The sequence below is a fragment of the Dama dama genome, chromosome 19 (assembly GCF_033118175.1).
Source record: "Dama dama isolate Ldn47 chromosome 19, ASM3311817v1, whole genome shotgun sequence".
NCBI classification, from domain to species: Eukaryota; Metazoa; Chordata; class Mammalia; order Artiodactyla; family Cervidae; genus Dama; species Dama dama.
In genome coordinates, this window is record NC_083699.1 from 48,375,750 (window position 1) to 48,392,290 (window position 16,541).

General features: G+C 42.7%; 1 protein-coding gene across 4 annotated transcripts in view; it reads right to left on the reverse strand.

Annotated features, from left to right (window-relative positions):
- The window catches only part of RUBCN (rubicon autophagy regulator), a 50,173-nt gene that overhangs the window by 15,841 nt on the left and 17,791 nt on the right, over positions 1–16,541 (reverse strand). For 2 of the 4 annotated variants that reach the window (XM_061166951.1, XM_061166949.1), the window contains 9 exons: positions 14,780–14,863; positions 12,118–12,277; positions 11,169–11,275; positions 9,963–10,116; positions 8,791–9,324; positions 5,171–5,266; positions 4,352–4,467; positions 3,041–3,248; positions 2,432–2,536 (listed from right to left, as the gene is read on the reverse strand). In XM_061166951.1, coding sequence (XP_061022934.1) covers positions 2,432–2,536; positions 3,041–3,248; positions 4,352–4,467; positions 5,171–5,266; positions 8,791–9,324; positions 9,963–10,116; positions 11,169–11,237 — 1,282 coding nt within the window. In that variant the 5' untranslated portion in view covers positions 11,238–11,275; positions 12,118–12,277; positions 14,780–14,863. Of the gene's footprint in view, positions 1–316; positions 392–2,431; positions 2,537–3,040; positions 3,249–4,351; positions 4,468–5,170; positions 5,267–8,790; positions 9,325–9,962; positions 10,117–11,168; positions 11,276–12,117; positions 12,278–14,779; positions 14,864–16,541 lie in introns of all 4 variants that reach the window. The other 2 variants (XM_061166952.1, XM_061166950.1) reach the window with 2 other exon arrangements.

The following is a 16,541-nucleotide window of genomic DNA, read 5'->3' on the forward strand; positions in this document are numbered from 1 at the left end:
ACTCAGTATTTTGTAATAACCTATGTGGGAAAACAATCTAAAAAAGAGTGGCTATACGTATATGTATAGCTGATTCACTCTGCTGTACCACAGAAACTAACACAATGCTTTTAAATCAACTATACTCCAATAAAAATTTTAAAGAAATGAAAAGAAGTAAATCATTCCTGGTTGGCTTAAGTTCAGTTTTCTCCAGACAGTTCTCTAGACCTTTTGGCTCTCATAACACTGACAAGTCACAGGTATGTACAAAAGCTGGTGCCAACATTCACATACATGCATGTATGAGCACACCCACGCTTCTAACACAGGCTACCTGAAAACAGCGAGGCCACTGACACTGAGAGTCCATTCTTTGACATTTGAGTCAGGTTAGATCCTTCACTACCATCTGTGTAATAATGATTATAAAAGGGGGCCCTTTAGTATTCAGACAGGAAGTAAATTCATGAGAATGACAGTTCTATACCACATGTTCCTGGAATTAGGACTTGACTTTTGCTCCAAATGCTAGCTGACACTGTTTTTAGAAATCTACATCCACAGTTGGGATTTATATATATATATATATATATAAATTGTTATATATTATACTGTTATTATTGTTATAGATTATAAATATATATATATGTATATTTATATATATGTATATTGGTCTCTGTTCAGTTTCTGGCATAGAGCTCTTAGAAATGTTGAAATTTCCTAAGTGATAGGAATGTCTATTATTCATAATGAGCCCTTTTCCATTAAATCTGAGTTTAAGTTAATCAGATGACTCGTGGGCCCACCTAGACAGCTTCAGGAAGGGGCTGGTTGCCAGAAGAAAAAGGTAATTAGAAGATTAGAACTTTTAGTCCCACCTCAGGAACTCACAGAGTCAGACACGACTGAAGTGACTTAGCAGCAGCAGGAACTCAGTCACCAATGGCCAATGATTTAATCATTCATGCTTACTTAATAAACCTTGATAATGATGAGGTTTGGGAGAGCTTCCTGGTTGGTGAACAGGTCGATGTACTGGGAGAGTGGCACACCCTGACTCCATGGAGAAAGAGGTTCCTGAGCTGAAGACACTTTGGGACCTTGCCCTATGAACCTCTCCTTCATGTGACTACTCATTTGTATCCTTTATAATAAACTATAATCATAGAGTGCTTCTCTGAGTTCTATGGGTCAGTCTACTGAATTATCAAAACTGAGTGGGGAGTTGTAGGAACCCTCGGGTTTGCAGTTGGTCACAGAAGTACAGGCAGCCTGGTGACCCTACTGGCAGCTAGCATCTAAAGATGGAGCCGTCCTGTGGGATTGAACCCTAGATCTGTGGGCTCTGTGTTAACCCCAGGAATTAGTGTCAGAACTAAAATGTAGGCCATTCAGTTGGCGAATAGAGAACTGGAGAATTGTTGGAAAACCACATACCAAAAAAAAAGTTTTAAGTGACTATCTGTTACTGTTATAAAGAGAAACCAGATGCATTAAGGAGAAAAAAGAAGGAAGACTTCCCAAAGACCTGGAAAAATATATGTAAAAACTGTATTTCTGAATGGGCCCAGCTACCACACCTGGAGCTGAATGGGTTCTCGAAATTGGTATAAACAGGAAGTCAGAGCCTCATGCAATAAAAGATCTATTCATCATCATGTTACAATGGAGATCTACAGACACAATTCACCTCTATAAGAAAATTACTCTTGGTTCCAGTTGTAGGGTGAGAGCTTATGTCTCTGAACTGTTTGGTTTTCTGTTTGTTCAATTGTTGGTTGCATTGATAGAAAGATGAAGAAATTTATGATTTTCAGGCATGGATTAACCTACTAGTCATGGGTCAACCTGATTTAACACAACTGCCTTTCCAGGTAAGAGACCCTCCTCTTCTCTAAGCAGAAGCTCATAAGAATCTGTGATTCTGCTATGCAAATTACTGTGGGTAGGACAGAAAATAAAGCTCCACTGTGAAAAAAAAAAACTTGACATTTTCCCTCTAGTTTGCTTTTTCCCTGCCAGGGACTCTTTTTTTCTTTTTCTTTTATGATTATAATAAAGTTCCTTTTAAACACTTCAAAACAATTTCATTTGTATTATGGGGCACAAGAGAATAGGATTCTAATTTCATGTAGGTGTGGGCCAGCTTTGGACTGCTAGGAGGAAGAATTAGAGCAAGAGTTTGAGAGAAAGGTGCAATTGAGGAAGAAACTCCAGGGTGACATCGACAGCCAGCCCACTCTACTGGAACACTTCCTTTCAGTGTTCTTTTCTGCTTAAATGTTAAATAGGTTTTGCTTTTTTAACAAGAGAAGTTATCCCTTACAACAGCTGACAACATTCCATAAAGAACCATACTGAAGACTCCCTATTTAGGGAAAGCTTCTCCATCTATGATTCCAAATTGAAAGAGTTAATGAAAGCTCCTTTGAAAAGTGTTAAATCATACCTTGGATTTCAAATTCATCAACCTCATCATCAGCAGAGCCAGAGTCAGAGAACTGTGCTGAATCACGTGAACTGAACTGGGAGCTGCTGGAAGTGAGCCGAAAGCCTGTTAACGTTAAAAAAAAAAAAAAAAGAAATGAACAGGACAGAAAGAGGTGTCTGACACTTTCTAGGGTCACAGTAAAAGCAAACTGGTAGGACTTCAATAGAAAAGTAAACAGAAGCTTGACTGGCAGTTATGCTGGGGAAATGGAAACCAGCTCTAGTTTCCCTTTCTTGTTTGATCTCCTTAAAAGTTTCACATAAGCAGGAAATACTGCTCTCTGGAAAGGGAATCTGCAACCAGTGGCCTCAGTTCTCCTCATATCAGAAACCTATTTTTTGGAAGCTATGTCTGAGGGAGAACATAGATGAACTCCAGGACTCTGGTCTAGTAGGAAAAAAAAAAAATCAGAACAATACAGAAAATCTTTCTGACAGCAGAGGAACCCTTGGCTTGGGTATAACATCTCACGTGAACATATAAAGACAGAAAAGGAAGCCCACGAGGTACCATGTCTTATCCAGAAGCCCTGAAGGGGTAGGAACAGGCATTCACAGCCTCACTCACTTCCATGCTCCATCTCCTGGTACCCGGGGAGCAGGTTCTTGGTGCGGATCTGCTGGCGACGAAGACGGATCTTCTGCTTCAGTTCCTGGATCTCCCTGTCACTGTCCTCCTCCCCTTCCTCCTCTTCTAGGCACTGGCTCATCATGTTGCACTTCATCAGCTCGATGGCAGCGATCAAAGACTCCGATATGCTAAAGTGGGCATTCTCCTGGGGAAGGAGAGCGCCAACAAGGGGACACCTCAGTGACTGGTCTCTTGGAAAGAACTTCCAAGATATGCACTGCTTTCATTCGAAACACCCAGGGGAAATGCACACTGCCACTGGAAAGAAAGCTGATGGCCAGAAAATCTGCTCCAGGTTCTCTTTGCTCTTGTATCTGACCATGCCCAGCCTTCCTGTCCCACTTTTCACATAAAAATATGACAGAGAAGTAAGTTTTCCCTAAACTGGCAGGCAGGTTCTTTACCAATAGTATCACCTGGGAAGCCCATAAAATGCTACAGGGACATTTTATTTATTACATACCTGAGCCTTAGAACAAAATAGAGAAGCCGATTTCAGGGACAGTCTTTATCTAAGGTTCCAGGGCCAAGGTCATGTGACTAAAATTCAATGTTTCTCTGCCCAAGGGAGTTTTTTTTTTTTTTTTTTTTTTAATGTTTTCTTTTTTTTTTTTAATTTTTATTTATTTTTTTTTATTAGTTGGAGGCTAATTACTTCACAACATTTCAGTGGGTTTTGTCATACATTGATATGAATCAGCCATAGATTTACACGTATTCCCCATCCTGATCCCCCCTCCCCCAAGGGAGCTTTTAAGGCAAGATCAGTAATATTTTTGGACTCAGTGAGGAGCATAAGCTCCCTGAAGAGTTATCCAAGGACAGAAGTTGTTGAGCTTATCTTTATGGTGACTTCTCTGTATTGTAGTCTACACACATGTTATAGCTGTGCACTCAAAACCTGTTTAGGACAAATGGCACCATACCCCTCTGGCTGGATCTCCCTGCTGCTTCTGCTAAGTTGCTTCAGTCGTGTCTGACTCTGTGCGACCCCATAGACGGCAGCCCACCAGGCTCCCCCGTCCCTGGGATTCTCCAGGCAAGAACACTGGAGTGGGTTGCCATTTCCTTCTCCAATGCATGAAAGTTACAAGTGAAAGTGAAGTCACTCAGTCGTGTCCGACTCTTAGCGACTCCATGTACTGCAGCCCACCAGGCTCCTCCGTCCATGCAATTTTTCAGGCAAGAGTACTGGAGTGGGGTGTCATTGCCTTCATGGGCTTTTCAGTGGCTCTTTAGTGTCCTCACCTTTTCCAGGTCTGCACAGCTGCCGAAGTCTTGCTCAGATAGGTAGCTGATAAGTGACTGTCCTTCTGATGGTCTTCGGAACATGCCTTCTCCTGAACACAGGTACTGACTGCCCTCTGTGGGAAAATGGAATGTGGATGTCAAAAGCCCTGGCTTTGAAAAGCAAATTTTCTTTACAGCCAAGCTTCTTTGAGAGATCTGATGATTTTAATGCTAAAGATGCTCACAAGTCTTTCCCAATAATAGATTAGAAAGATGTCTACCTTCTAAAGGAGTTTCTCTGAATCTCAGAATCCCAAAAGCACTAAGCGCCTAGGTTAGAGAATGGTGGAATAAATGGAGAAAGCCTGGAGACCACCTTTTGACCACCTAAATTTAAAGATGACTTACGCATCCTCCTACCCACAAAAAAACACAAAAAAACCTGGGCTGCGAGTCAGACAAGGAAACAAATGTCTTCTTCCTATGGATAATTTCAATGTGGAGTTGATCTTCTGGTCATTAGGCTCAGACACTCAAAGGCCTCTTTTCAAGGTCTCACCCACTCAGAGAGCCACTGTAGCTGGCTCACCAGACAGTCACGGTGGTAACACCCACAGCATGAGACGGTGGGACTCCTACAGCAGAGAGGAGCAAGAAAAAATGGTGGGGCCATGTGATTTCTAGCACAGGGGTTGAAAATGATGAAGGGGAGGGTGAGACTGTATGGTGTGCGCCCTCCACAGAGCTAAGATGAGCCACAGCTCAGAGAGTGGCAGGCCCGGGGGGGGAGCAGAGCCAAGACACGACTGCAGCCTGGCCTTCCTAGTGCTCACTTACCATACTCCATGTACAGAGAGCTGCGTGTGCTGACTTCACTGCTTTGACCAGAGTAGGACAAGGGGCCTCTCAACTTCGACTTATCACTGCAGGATTCTAGTGTCAGTGGCCACCAGGGAGTAAAAACACACATACGAGGTGAGCAACACATATATTCCCAACCTTGGAGTTTCAATATCTAACTGCTCCCACTCCCCACGCCCTCCCGGACAGGAGAGAGGTGGCACACCAACAGGACACAATCCAAGAATGCAGGACCACACGGAGGGAGGGAGGTGGGAAGTCAGTGTATTCTAAGGAGAAAAGAGAGCAAACGAGACCTGAAAGGCAGCAACACAAAGGCAAAAAAGAAATCAACATGGATTCATGATCGGTTCTCTCCTCTTCCATCTTCTTACCAAGTGTTTCAGGAATATCAGCCAATTTCTGCCCTCTTGATAAACCAGTTTAGAAAACAGTCCTCACAAACACATTGCAGCTTTTCTGATCCTTGACACTAGACTTTAGAACAACATCAGAAGGATTAAAGTCACTAAAAAAATACTAGGATATGGCCTCTCCTGAACCTGAAATATAAATTTGTTCATACTTACAAATTTAACCTGTTTTTGAACTGGCAGAATAACAAAACAACACCCAGCAATACCCTTAGAAGAAGCATCAAAACAATGCTAGAGAAGCCAAGGATGATGGCCCTATAACCAAGGGGCTCAGCCCAGGGTTGTGGACTCAGCCTTCCTGGAGAAGGAAGGGAGGGGTTTCAAAAGAAGGTTGCAAGGTAGAAGTGTCTGGGTAGAAGTTTTCAAGGAACGTTGAGAACTGAAAAGGGAGGAACAGCAGCAGGCACAGTTCGAAGGAAGTGGAAACTGATCTTCTCCAAAGGGAAACACAAAATTTCCCAGCGCCACAGAAGGACTAGCAGGCAGAAAAGCAGGTGGGTGCCTGGGAAAAGAGCAGGACGCGCTGGGAAAATGAATGAATGAGCAGCATCCAACCCATTTCCCTGACAGATGGTGCCAATCTGTCAACTGCTCCTCTCACAAAAAGTGCTCCTACATGGTAAGCAATAACTCTGTGTCCCCTGGTGGCCTTGGCAGTGGGCTCTGCTCCTCACTACACACCAGCAGTCACCGTGATGTCATGGTGAGAAGTCATGACTCAGAGACAACCTCGGAGGTCCCGAGTCAAACTCAGGGCACAACACACACTCCAATACTATCCTGTTCACTCGCCAGGAAAACCCTAGTCAGAGGGAAGGATGACACGTGTGAGAAGCTGCATATGAAAAGGCTGTCCAGTTTTGCTCACTGACCTCACTACCTCCTGATGCTGCCATTCAACTGATCAGCTCTAATTCTCAGAACTTCCTCACTCTGACTTGAAATCTGTCATCTCAGTTTCTCATCTCCTTAAGGGCAATGCTCTTCTAAACAAAAGTCTTGCAGGCTTGTCTCTCTTTTAACCTCTTTGCCATGCTAACATACCCAGTTATGAATGGTCTTCAGCCATTCAGCATTTTCAGTTCACCCTCACCACTCTGCCTTGCAGACACATTCCAGCATCAGTATCTCCATGCATTATGTACCCAGAATGGAACACACATGCAGTTTGAATACCACTGTGAAAACCAAAGACACAGACTTAAGTCACTAGAAAAATCTATTGCGATGGCTGGAATGAAGGGGTAGGGCTGGAGGAGGTGGAATTTACAGGAGAAGGAAGACAAATAAAAGAAAAAGGAAACAGGGGAGTCCAGGCGAGGCAAAAACATGCACTCACATCCAAGACCACAGAAAGAGGAGAAAACATATTCTGGTGTTAATTCAAGGAAAATAAAGTAAATCATAATAAGTACTCAGTTATAAGAAAAATTCTGCCATTGATTCATCATGATGTCTTAACAAATAGCAGGGCTCAGTTTCACCTCCAGGCAATACAGGATTGACTACTATGAATTCTACCTCCCAAAAGCTGCTGAGAGAAGGAATGAGGCATTTGGAAGTCATAAGCAGAAAACATATCACATAAAATATTGGTATCATTTTACAACCAGGTCCAAGCATCACAACAGGACCAGACTAGCCAGGCTTGATTGACACCAGAATGGAAAAGGAAGTTCTGCACTAAGCAAGATGGTCACAGAGGAGCAAAAGGAGGCAGGGGGTGGTGGACAGAAAGGAGGAGGACTGGCTCCCAAACCTGCAATGGGATCTTCAACTATAATGGTGATATTCCTGGGGCCTCCTGTATGTAGACAGACAGGTGCAGAGGAGAGTCCAGAAAATGAGAACAGAGAGTGAGAAAAAGAGTGTCTTTTTATCCAGCAAAGGTGGAGGTGTAACTCCTGCAAGGGAACCCTAGTACAGATGGAGGGATGACATGTATGAGAAGCTGCACAGGACCCATACTCCCTCAGACCCTCCTGCTTAGGTTTTCTCTGGCTCCCTTTTCCAATGCAGGTTACTGTGGTTTCTGGAATCCACATAGATTCAAGAATGGGGAGAGGGGAGTTTTACATACTCAAAGGCCAGCAACCTGGAGTACAGCAGACACCACATCTGCTCCAGGAGATGAAAAGTAAGGGTCTAACCTGTGCACTCTTCACATCTAAGAAGGCTCATGGGAAGACGGACTTTGAATTGGAGGTTTCTTGGTTTCTGAACCAGTTCCAATGAGCCAACCCACATTCTTGAGGGGAAAACAGAGACGAAATTCAGAAAGTTTCAGATGAGGGCCTTAGCTCTCACCTTTTAGAAATTATAAACAGAAATCAACAGCAGCTCTAGTTGTAAAGAATATCTTCCTTTTATGCTCTTAATTTTTCTGCTTTATTTTGATATTTTATTTCCAAAGCTTTTCCACCCAGAACTGGATTTGAGCACAAAGGTCCATGTTACACTTGCTTTTATGGAGATGTTCTTACAAATGAAACCCAACCAAAGACTGCCAGACACCAACAACCTAGGAAAGAAGATGGCAGGGAAACAGCAAAAGCAGCGACACCCACCTTGGCCGTGCCTGGGATGTGCTCTGCTACCAGCTGGTGTTCGTGTGAGGGTGGTCCCAGTAGCCAAGGCCTCCTTACCCGACTGCCTTTCAGCCTGAATTACTGATGCAGCGGTCAGCCCACCTACTTGTTTACTAGGTCCTGTCACCTGACACTCACTACGTCTCTAGTGTTAATCGGGGAATCCTAGTATCAGTTTGCCTCTCTCTTATTGTTATTATATTCTGACCAAACTTCTCAGGGAAAGAATTTAACAGGATTATTTTTAAAGCTCATTAGTACTTCCCCTCTGTCTGAGAGACACATTTAAAACTTAGACTGTGATTAGTCACACTATCCTCTGATGCTAAAGAATTATGAAAGAATCCAAGAAAACACTTACTATTTAGCAATGTATAAAGGAACAAACGTAAGTATCCTCAGGGAGATTTTGGATTTAGGTATCCACATTATATTACAAACTTCTCTTTTCCACTACAAGCAGGATACTCTTTATAATCTTCAGAAAAATAACTTCTCTTCCTGCCACTTGAAGACCCTTAAGAACAAATCTCCCTTCCACTGGAAATTTCGCAGGCCACCTTACTGACACGCGGTTGGTGGTTATCATTACCTGGGGCTCCTCTGGAGGCAATGTTGGTGTCCGAATGGGAGCGAGTATGGCTCTTCTTTGTTCCTCCGGTGACAGTGAGCGTTTGCCCCTCTGAGAAGCTAGACCTGCGAAGGATACTGGACAACTGGCTCTGCCCACCTCCCTCCTGGTCCCCTAGGGAAGCAGCAGCAGACTCTGGCTTCTGGGAGCTGCTGGAGGAGAACAAATTGGAGCTGCTGCTGTCGGTATTGCTGCTGTGACTCTGACAGCTGGCGGTCCGGCCCCGGGGGTCCTGGTTGCCGATGGCCAGGTACTCAGGCCCCTCGCTGGCATCACTTGGGGAGTCATTCTGGCTGCTGACCCAGGATGCTTCCAAGGGGCTGGTCAGAGTGCTGGAGCTCATCTCATTGGGGGTCGCGGGAGAGTCCTTGGCTAGTGCAGTGATTGGAAGCAGAGGGTCTAGGACAGTTTGATCCTCTGCTGCTGAGACATGCCCTCTGGTTTCTTGAGGTTTTCGGGGTGGGCCAGAGAGTGAAAAGGAAGTAGATCTTCTTTCTAGGATATGAAAAGAAAGGGAAGGGAAAGGTGAGCTGGGAGCTTTTGAGCTGGTATGTATGAACTCCAAAGCTAAGGACTGAACTCCCTAAATGGGGATGCCCAGGACATATGATGTCACCTCAGAAAAGGTTAAGTCATTCAAAGTAAGTAAAATTTACTGAGAAGCAGCTAGGCCAAAAGCATGAGCTCTTGAGACAGTGGCTTCTTTGCTTACCAGTATGCATTCCCCATGAGCAATAATAATGCTCAATGAGTAATAATAATAACACTTACCTCGTAGGACTGTTTTGAGGATTAAATGAGATAATATAAACAAATTGATGACAACAGAGCCTGACATGTGGCAGGCACTGAAGAAATGTTAGCTATTATTATTGAAATGCCTACTTGGCGATGTGGATTAGAAACCCAGGGGAAACTAAAAACATCTCTTTCCTCTGTTACTTTAATGATTCTACTGAATTATCTTAGGCTAGTTGCTATACTCCTCTTTAAGACTTCCATACTGAGACATGAAGTGTGACAAACTGCACTGACCAGAGGCTCTATCATAGCCAGTGGGTGAGCAACCACTGTGCCCTCTGTTTTCCAAGGCTGGAGATACATGTCTTCACAATCCCTCACTGCTCCCATACCTAAGCTGTGGTGGGGGAGGTGGTGGAGACTGGAGAAGGACCCAAAGTAGGAATGCTGAGCATTGTTGTTTGAAGGGGTGTATGCGGAACCAGGCAGAGCTGTCAGGCTCTGGCTCTTTGTCACCAGGAGTGGACTCTCATGCTTTCTGGCAAACTATAAAAAAAAAAAAAAAGTGTCAGAATCAAGGATAGTGGCCCTCAGAGGAAGGGCACAGTATTATAGAAACCCTGGCAGAAACTGAACTGCAGCCACGGCCTGTAGAGACAGCACAGGTACCCTCTACCACAGCACACAACTTTGAAAGCTCAAAGTCCTGGCAACCATCATGGCTTCTGCAGCTGGAATCCTCGGTGATTAGACCAGGAGTGCTTTATCGTGAAGGCAATACAGCAAAGGGCTTAAGTCTATGCACGAGGAGTCAGAAGTCAGATACACTGGGGCTCAAAGCCAGGCCCTATCACAAGTTATTTGGTCCAAACTCTGGGCAAATGATTTATCTACTCTGTCCCTCAGTGGCCTCCTTTATTTTATTTTATTTTTTTTGCCTCCTTTATAAAATGAGATTAATGTCTACTTTACAGAGTTGTGAGGATTAAATGAGATGATACATGCATTGTGCATACCGCCATGACTGGCATGTAGAGAATATTCAATAGGTGGCAAGTAAGAATCAAAATTTTAAAACCAGGAGAGATAGGGGATCCCTTCACAAAAGAAAGAGGGCTTGTGATTCCATTCTAGCTGAGGCACTGATATTAGTGATGGGATGAGTGACCTGGAGAGTGAAAAATAAGCAACACAAAATAACAAAATTTCCTTGGAAGAAATGATCCTACGTAACATTAGGCCGCACTACATCTGATGCTCTATCTACAGTCAGCTTGATTCACAATCATCCCTCTGCCATTTTATCAAGCCTGCCCTTTAGGAGGTGCTTACTCAAACTCAAGATTTTTTTAAGGATAAAAAAAAAGGAAACAGACAACTGCCTCCTCAAATAGACTTAAGCTTGCTTACAAATAGGCTTTTTACTTCAACAGATACTTAATGGTACCTCCTCTCCTTTTTCTAAGTTTTCTGTTTGTTTTTAATGAGAGCCTTTCAGCTCATAATTGCCTAAGTGAAGTAGTTTGCTACACAGGGTTGCATCATGGTGAGGTCTGGAGGCCAGAAAACAGACACAGATAATTCCTTTCCCTCTTTACCATAGAAGCATCAATCTGAGCCAGCAGGCGAGGGTTGTTCTGTTCCACTGCTTCCAGGCACTGAAGCATGGCCGTGACATGGGCGTCGCTTAGCAGGAAAGCAGTATCTGGGGAGAGAAAACTACTGCAGTGATGGAGCCCCTTAGAGAGAACTTCAGCCTCCCTATATGGCCCTGGGAGAAGGTCAGGGAAGGAGAGAGGGAAAAGGCAAAGATAAGGAGAATCATATCACTGTGGATAGAGGGAAACCAGGGACAAATAAAGTACAGAAGAGGCTAAGTCATGTGCAGGATAGCAAAGAGGCTATGACAAGAGGCTACAAAATCAGAAAGACCCAGATGTGATCTCTGGCTTTAGGTGACTCTGGCCAATCACCTGACCTCCTTTGAGCTCTGCTTTTCTGATTAGAAAATAGGGGTATTAATACCCAACTCTCAAGAGTTACTGTTAGGTATGTATGTATAAAATATAGATAACACTGACTAGAACATAGAAAACTCTCAGTGAATAGTATAAATTCTTTTATCAATGCTGTCTATTGTGGTAAAAGCCACATAATATAAAACTTACTATTTAACCATGTTTAGCTATACAGGCCAGTGACACTAAGTACATTCACGTTGTTGTGCAACTCTCACCATCTTCCTAAACTGAAACTCTGTCCACATTAAGACACTCTAAGTCCCCATTCTCCCTTCCTACCCCCCCCATAGTAGTTATTCTTATTGATCTGTGTGTGTAAGAGTGGGGAAATACCTTAGCATAAAGCGTGACTGTGTTTTACACAAGACGTTAGAGAGAAGACTGGATACATGTTTCTGATTAGAATCTCTGTGATACCAAGTAAAAGTATGTGACCCCAGGGTAAGAGTGGGTCTATAAAGAAGAGTAAAGTGGAGGAGAATGAGGAAGTCCATGCAGCAACCCTGGAGAGGTGAGCTCTACCTACCTGTGTAGAATTTTCTGATGTACTGTCTGTCTCCCAGCAGAGGTCGGAGCTGGGCTGAGAGGCAGTGGCACTGCAGGCTGTGCTGCAGCCACAGCTCAGCCACGGCACGCTCACTCACGCCATCCGTGCTGCTCTGGCCGTTCTCGTGCAAGCTGATAAACTGGGAGCAAAGAAGCATGAGTCAAAACATACATCCTGATCAATCCAGCGAGGCTGAGGCCTAATGACAGGAAAACTAAACTGAGCAAGGTCAGAGGAGTTAATCAGAGGTATGTGCCCTCCAGCTAGCATCCAGATGTTGTAGAGGAAGGAGAAGGAGGGAAGAGATTAATGGCCCTGCTGCTGGTGTGGACCACTGGAAAGGGACTAAGCAGTTAAGACATAATATGCAGCTCCAGGAGAGGACAAAGCTGCTACATCTGTCTCTTTATGTTCTAACTCCAAAGAGGCATCTATTCTGGGATATTCAGAGGAAAAATGAACTTGACACCCTGGGTTCTTTCATAGAGTCTTCTATTTCAGGTATGCAGGTCAAGAAGCAACAGTTAGAACTGGACATGGAACAATGGACTGGTTCCAAATTAGGAAAGGAGTACATTAAGGCTGCACACTGTCACCCTGCTTATTTAACTTACATGCAGAGTACGATGCCAGGCTGGATGAAGCACAAGCTAGAATCAAGATGGCTGGGAAAAATATCAATAACCTCAGATAAGCAGATGACACCACCCTTATGGCAGAAAGTGAAGAAGAACTAAAGAGCCTCTTGATGCAGGTGAGAGAGGAGAGGAAGAAAGCTGACTTAAAACTCAACATTCAAAAAATGAATATCATGGCATCCAGTCCCATCACTTAATGGCAAATAGATGGGGGAAACAATGGAAACAGTAACAGACTTTATTTTCTTGGGCTCCAAAATCACTGCAGATGGTGACTGCAGCCATGAAATTAAAAGATGCTTGCTCCTTGGAAGAAAAGTTATGACTAACCTAGACATCATATTAAAAAGCAGAGACATTACTTTGCCAACAAAGGTCCATCTAGTCAAAGCTATGGTTTTCCCAGTAGTCATGTACGGATGTGAGAGTTGGACAATAAAGAAAGCTGAGTGCCGAAGAATTGATGCTTTTGAACTGTGGTGTTGGAGAAAACTCTTGAGAGTCTCTTGGACTGCAAGGAGATCCAACCAGTCCATCCTAAAGGAGATCAGTCCCGAATATTCTTTGAAAGGACTGACGCTGAAGCTGAAGCGCCAATACTTAGGTCACCTGATGCAAATAACTAATTCATTGGAAAAGACCCTGATGCTGGGAAAGATTGAAGGCGGGAGGAGAAGGGGACAAGAGAGGATGAGATGGTTGGATGGCATCACTGACTCAATGGACATGAGTTTGAGCAAGCTCCAGGAGATGGTGAAGGAGAGGGAAGCCTGTGTGCTGTAGTCCACAGGGTCACAAAGAGTTGGACACGACTTAGTGACTGAACAACAACAACCAGAAAAGAAGGCAAGAAAAACCTGGGGTAAGAAATCTAGGAAAAATGCCCCCAAAGATTCTTTACCAAAGAGAAACCACCTGAGCACCTCTTTCTGGCTCTCACCACAGCATTCTCTATTTGAAACATACTCCTATTGGCTATTTCTAAAAGCGAGGTTTCATAGCCCACAATCAGAGCAAAAAAAAAAAAAAATGTATGGATGGCACTTTCAGGTAGCTTCTAAGAGGAAATGATTATAGAAACACATTTAAGAAAAGAAAGTTAGAGAGCGGGGTTTGGTGGGAAAAATAAAGTGATAAGGACAGAAAAAAAAAAATCCATGTAAGAAAATCACTGTGCTCTGGTCTTTTCTCAGAAAAAAATAGCCAGAGTGACCACCCTGTAATTTGGTTCCCTGATAATTTAAAAATAAGGTACTTTTCCAGACATCGCCTCAGCAATGAACCTGGCAGTAAGTGTGATACACATGAAACAAGACTGGTCATGAATCAGTAAGTACTGGAAATGGGTGATGGATACTTTGGGTTCATTTCAATAATCTAATTTTGACTATGCTTGAAAATTTCCACAACCAAGGGTTAAATAAATAAACATATATATTTGGCAGTGATTGCTCTGGAACTAGTTTTGTAACTCTGGCCAAGTTACCTAACCTGCTGGAGCTCTGTCCCTGGCTGGGAACCAGGGCTACTATACTGAGCTGAGAGAACAGGAGAGTAGAAGGCTACAACAGAAGCTAAAGTTGTTGGGAATGTGTCAGGTTCCATTTGACACTGGTCTCCAGGAACCTCACATTTTTTTGTATTTGGTGTATCCTCTTCTTCTTAAACAGTTACCACATATCAGTCCTACTTACCCCTACCCATTCAGAAAACTTCTTGCCATTTGCTCTGGATTCTGAAAAGCTTCATTCTGGTCCCATATTTGCATGTCTTTTGAAAATAACAAAACTTTATACCCCTTCCCTAGAGTAGGGAAAGTGGCCGAGAGCAAGGAGTGTGCAAGGCTTATTTTTTAAAGCATCCTCCTCTCCAAATCAGTCCGACAGGGATAATTTCCTCTCCTTGGTTAATAGGAAACTTGTCATATGCCATCCCTCTAGCCTAGGAGACTCTGCATACAGAACATCAGACAACAAAGCCTTGCGGTTGCCTTTACTTCTTACCTTCTCCACATGAAGGGCTGAGTGGGGACTGAGCCAGCGAATGTCTTTCACAAACTGCCAGTAATCAGTCTGGCGGCAACACACCTGTTTCAGGAACACATAAGGTAAACAAATCATTACCATTTTGGACCACATCCAGTTCTTATATCCATATTCAAAGAGAGGAAAAAGAAAAGCCTAACCTTCCCTTGCCACAATAAAGGTTCTCAACAGCAATCAAAGGAACACATACAGATGGTCACCCTTCTAAAGGTCAATTGTTAAAAACTATTCTAATTGTTCTTTTAAGGAGGTAATATATGCATATGATATAGAAGGTTATACAGTTGACCCTTGAACAACACAGGTTTGAACTGTGTGGGTACTCTTCTATGTGGAATTTTTTCAATAAATATATTGGAAAAAAATTTTGAAGGTTTGTAACAATTTGAAAACAACTCATAGATGAACTGCATAGCTTGGAAATATTGAAAAAAATTAGGAAAGTTAGATATCTCATGAATCCATAAAATATATGTAAATGCTAGCCCACTTTATAATTTACTACCATAAAATATATACATACCTATTATGAAAAGTTAACGCTTATGAAAACTTACACACACAAACACTTAGGGGCCATACATGGTGCCGTTTGCAGTCAAGAGAAATGTAAACAAACATATAGAAGAACATCAAATCATAATTACACAGTTAATTTTATGCAATTATATACTACTATAATAATTTTGCAGCCACCTCCTGTTATTGTTGTGAGCTCAAATGTTGCAAGTGTCCACTCAAAATGCCATGTGACACTAATCATATCTGTATGAGCTATTCGGCTCTTCAGTAAAATATATACTGCAGTAAAAAGTGACTTCTCCCAGTTCTCATGTATTTTCCATTGTGTTTAATGTAATAGCAAAGACTCTGAACAACACTCTGGGACCCAGACGAAGTGCCACTAGCAATGTTGGGAGTGCTTCCAAGAAGCAAAGTCATGGCATTATAAGAAAAAGTCGAATCTACACCACAGATTGAGGCCTACATGTGCAGTTATCCACGATTTCAAGATAAATGAATCCAGTATAAGGACTATGGTAAAAAAAGAAAAGGAAATTTGTGAAGCTGTTGCTATAGCTACTCCAGCAGGCACAAAAATCTTGTACTTTTTGAGAAATAACTTTAATCACATACTGAAAACTCAGCTTTTATGTTGGTACAGGATTGCTATAGGGAAGACATACCTAAAGACTCTAATATGATTCAAGAAAAAGCAAAGTCATCATGTGACAACTGAAAGCAAAAACGGTGGAGGATCTAAAGCTAGAGAATTTAATGCCAACAAAGGATGGTTTAAAATTTTTAGAAAGAGGTTTGGAGAAGCAGCTGCTGCTGACCAAGAGGTAGCAGACAAATTCATAGACGCTGTTAAGAAAATAATTGAGGAGGAAAGAAAAAATAAATAAATAAAAGAATTGAGGAGAAAAGATATCTGCCACAGGTTTTTAATGAAGATGAAAGTACCCTATTCTGGGGAGAAGGGAGGAAATGACACAGAGGACAGTTACTGGTAAGGAAGAAAAACAAGCATGAGGATTTAAGACAGAAAGGGACAGGATTACTCCTCTGTTCTGCGCAAATACAGTCGGATTTACGATCAGGACTGCCCTTATCTACAAGGTAATAACTTACTTTCTTCTAAACTCTTCGATAATTTTTAAATTTTCAGCAAATAAAAACACATGTTATTTACATATTCAGAAAAGAAATAAACAGT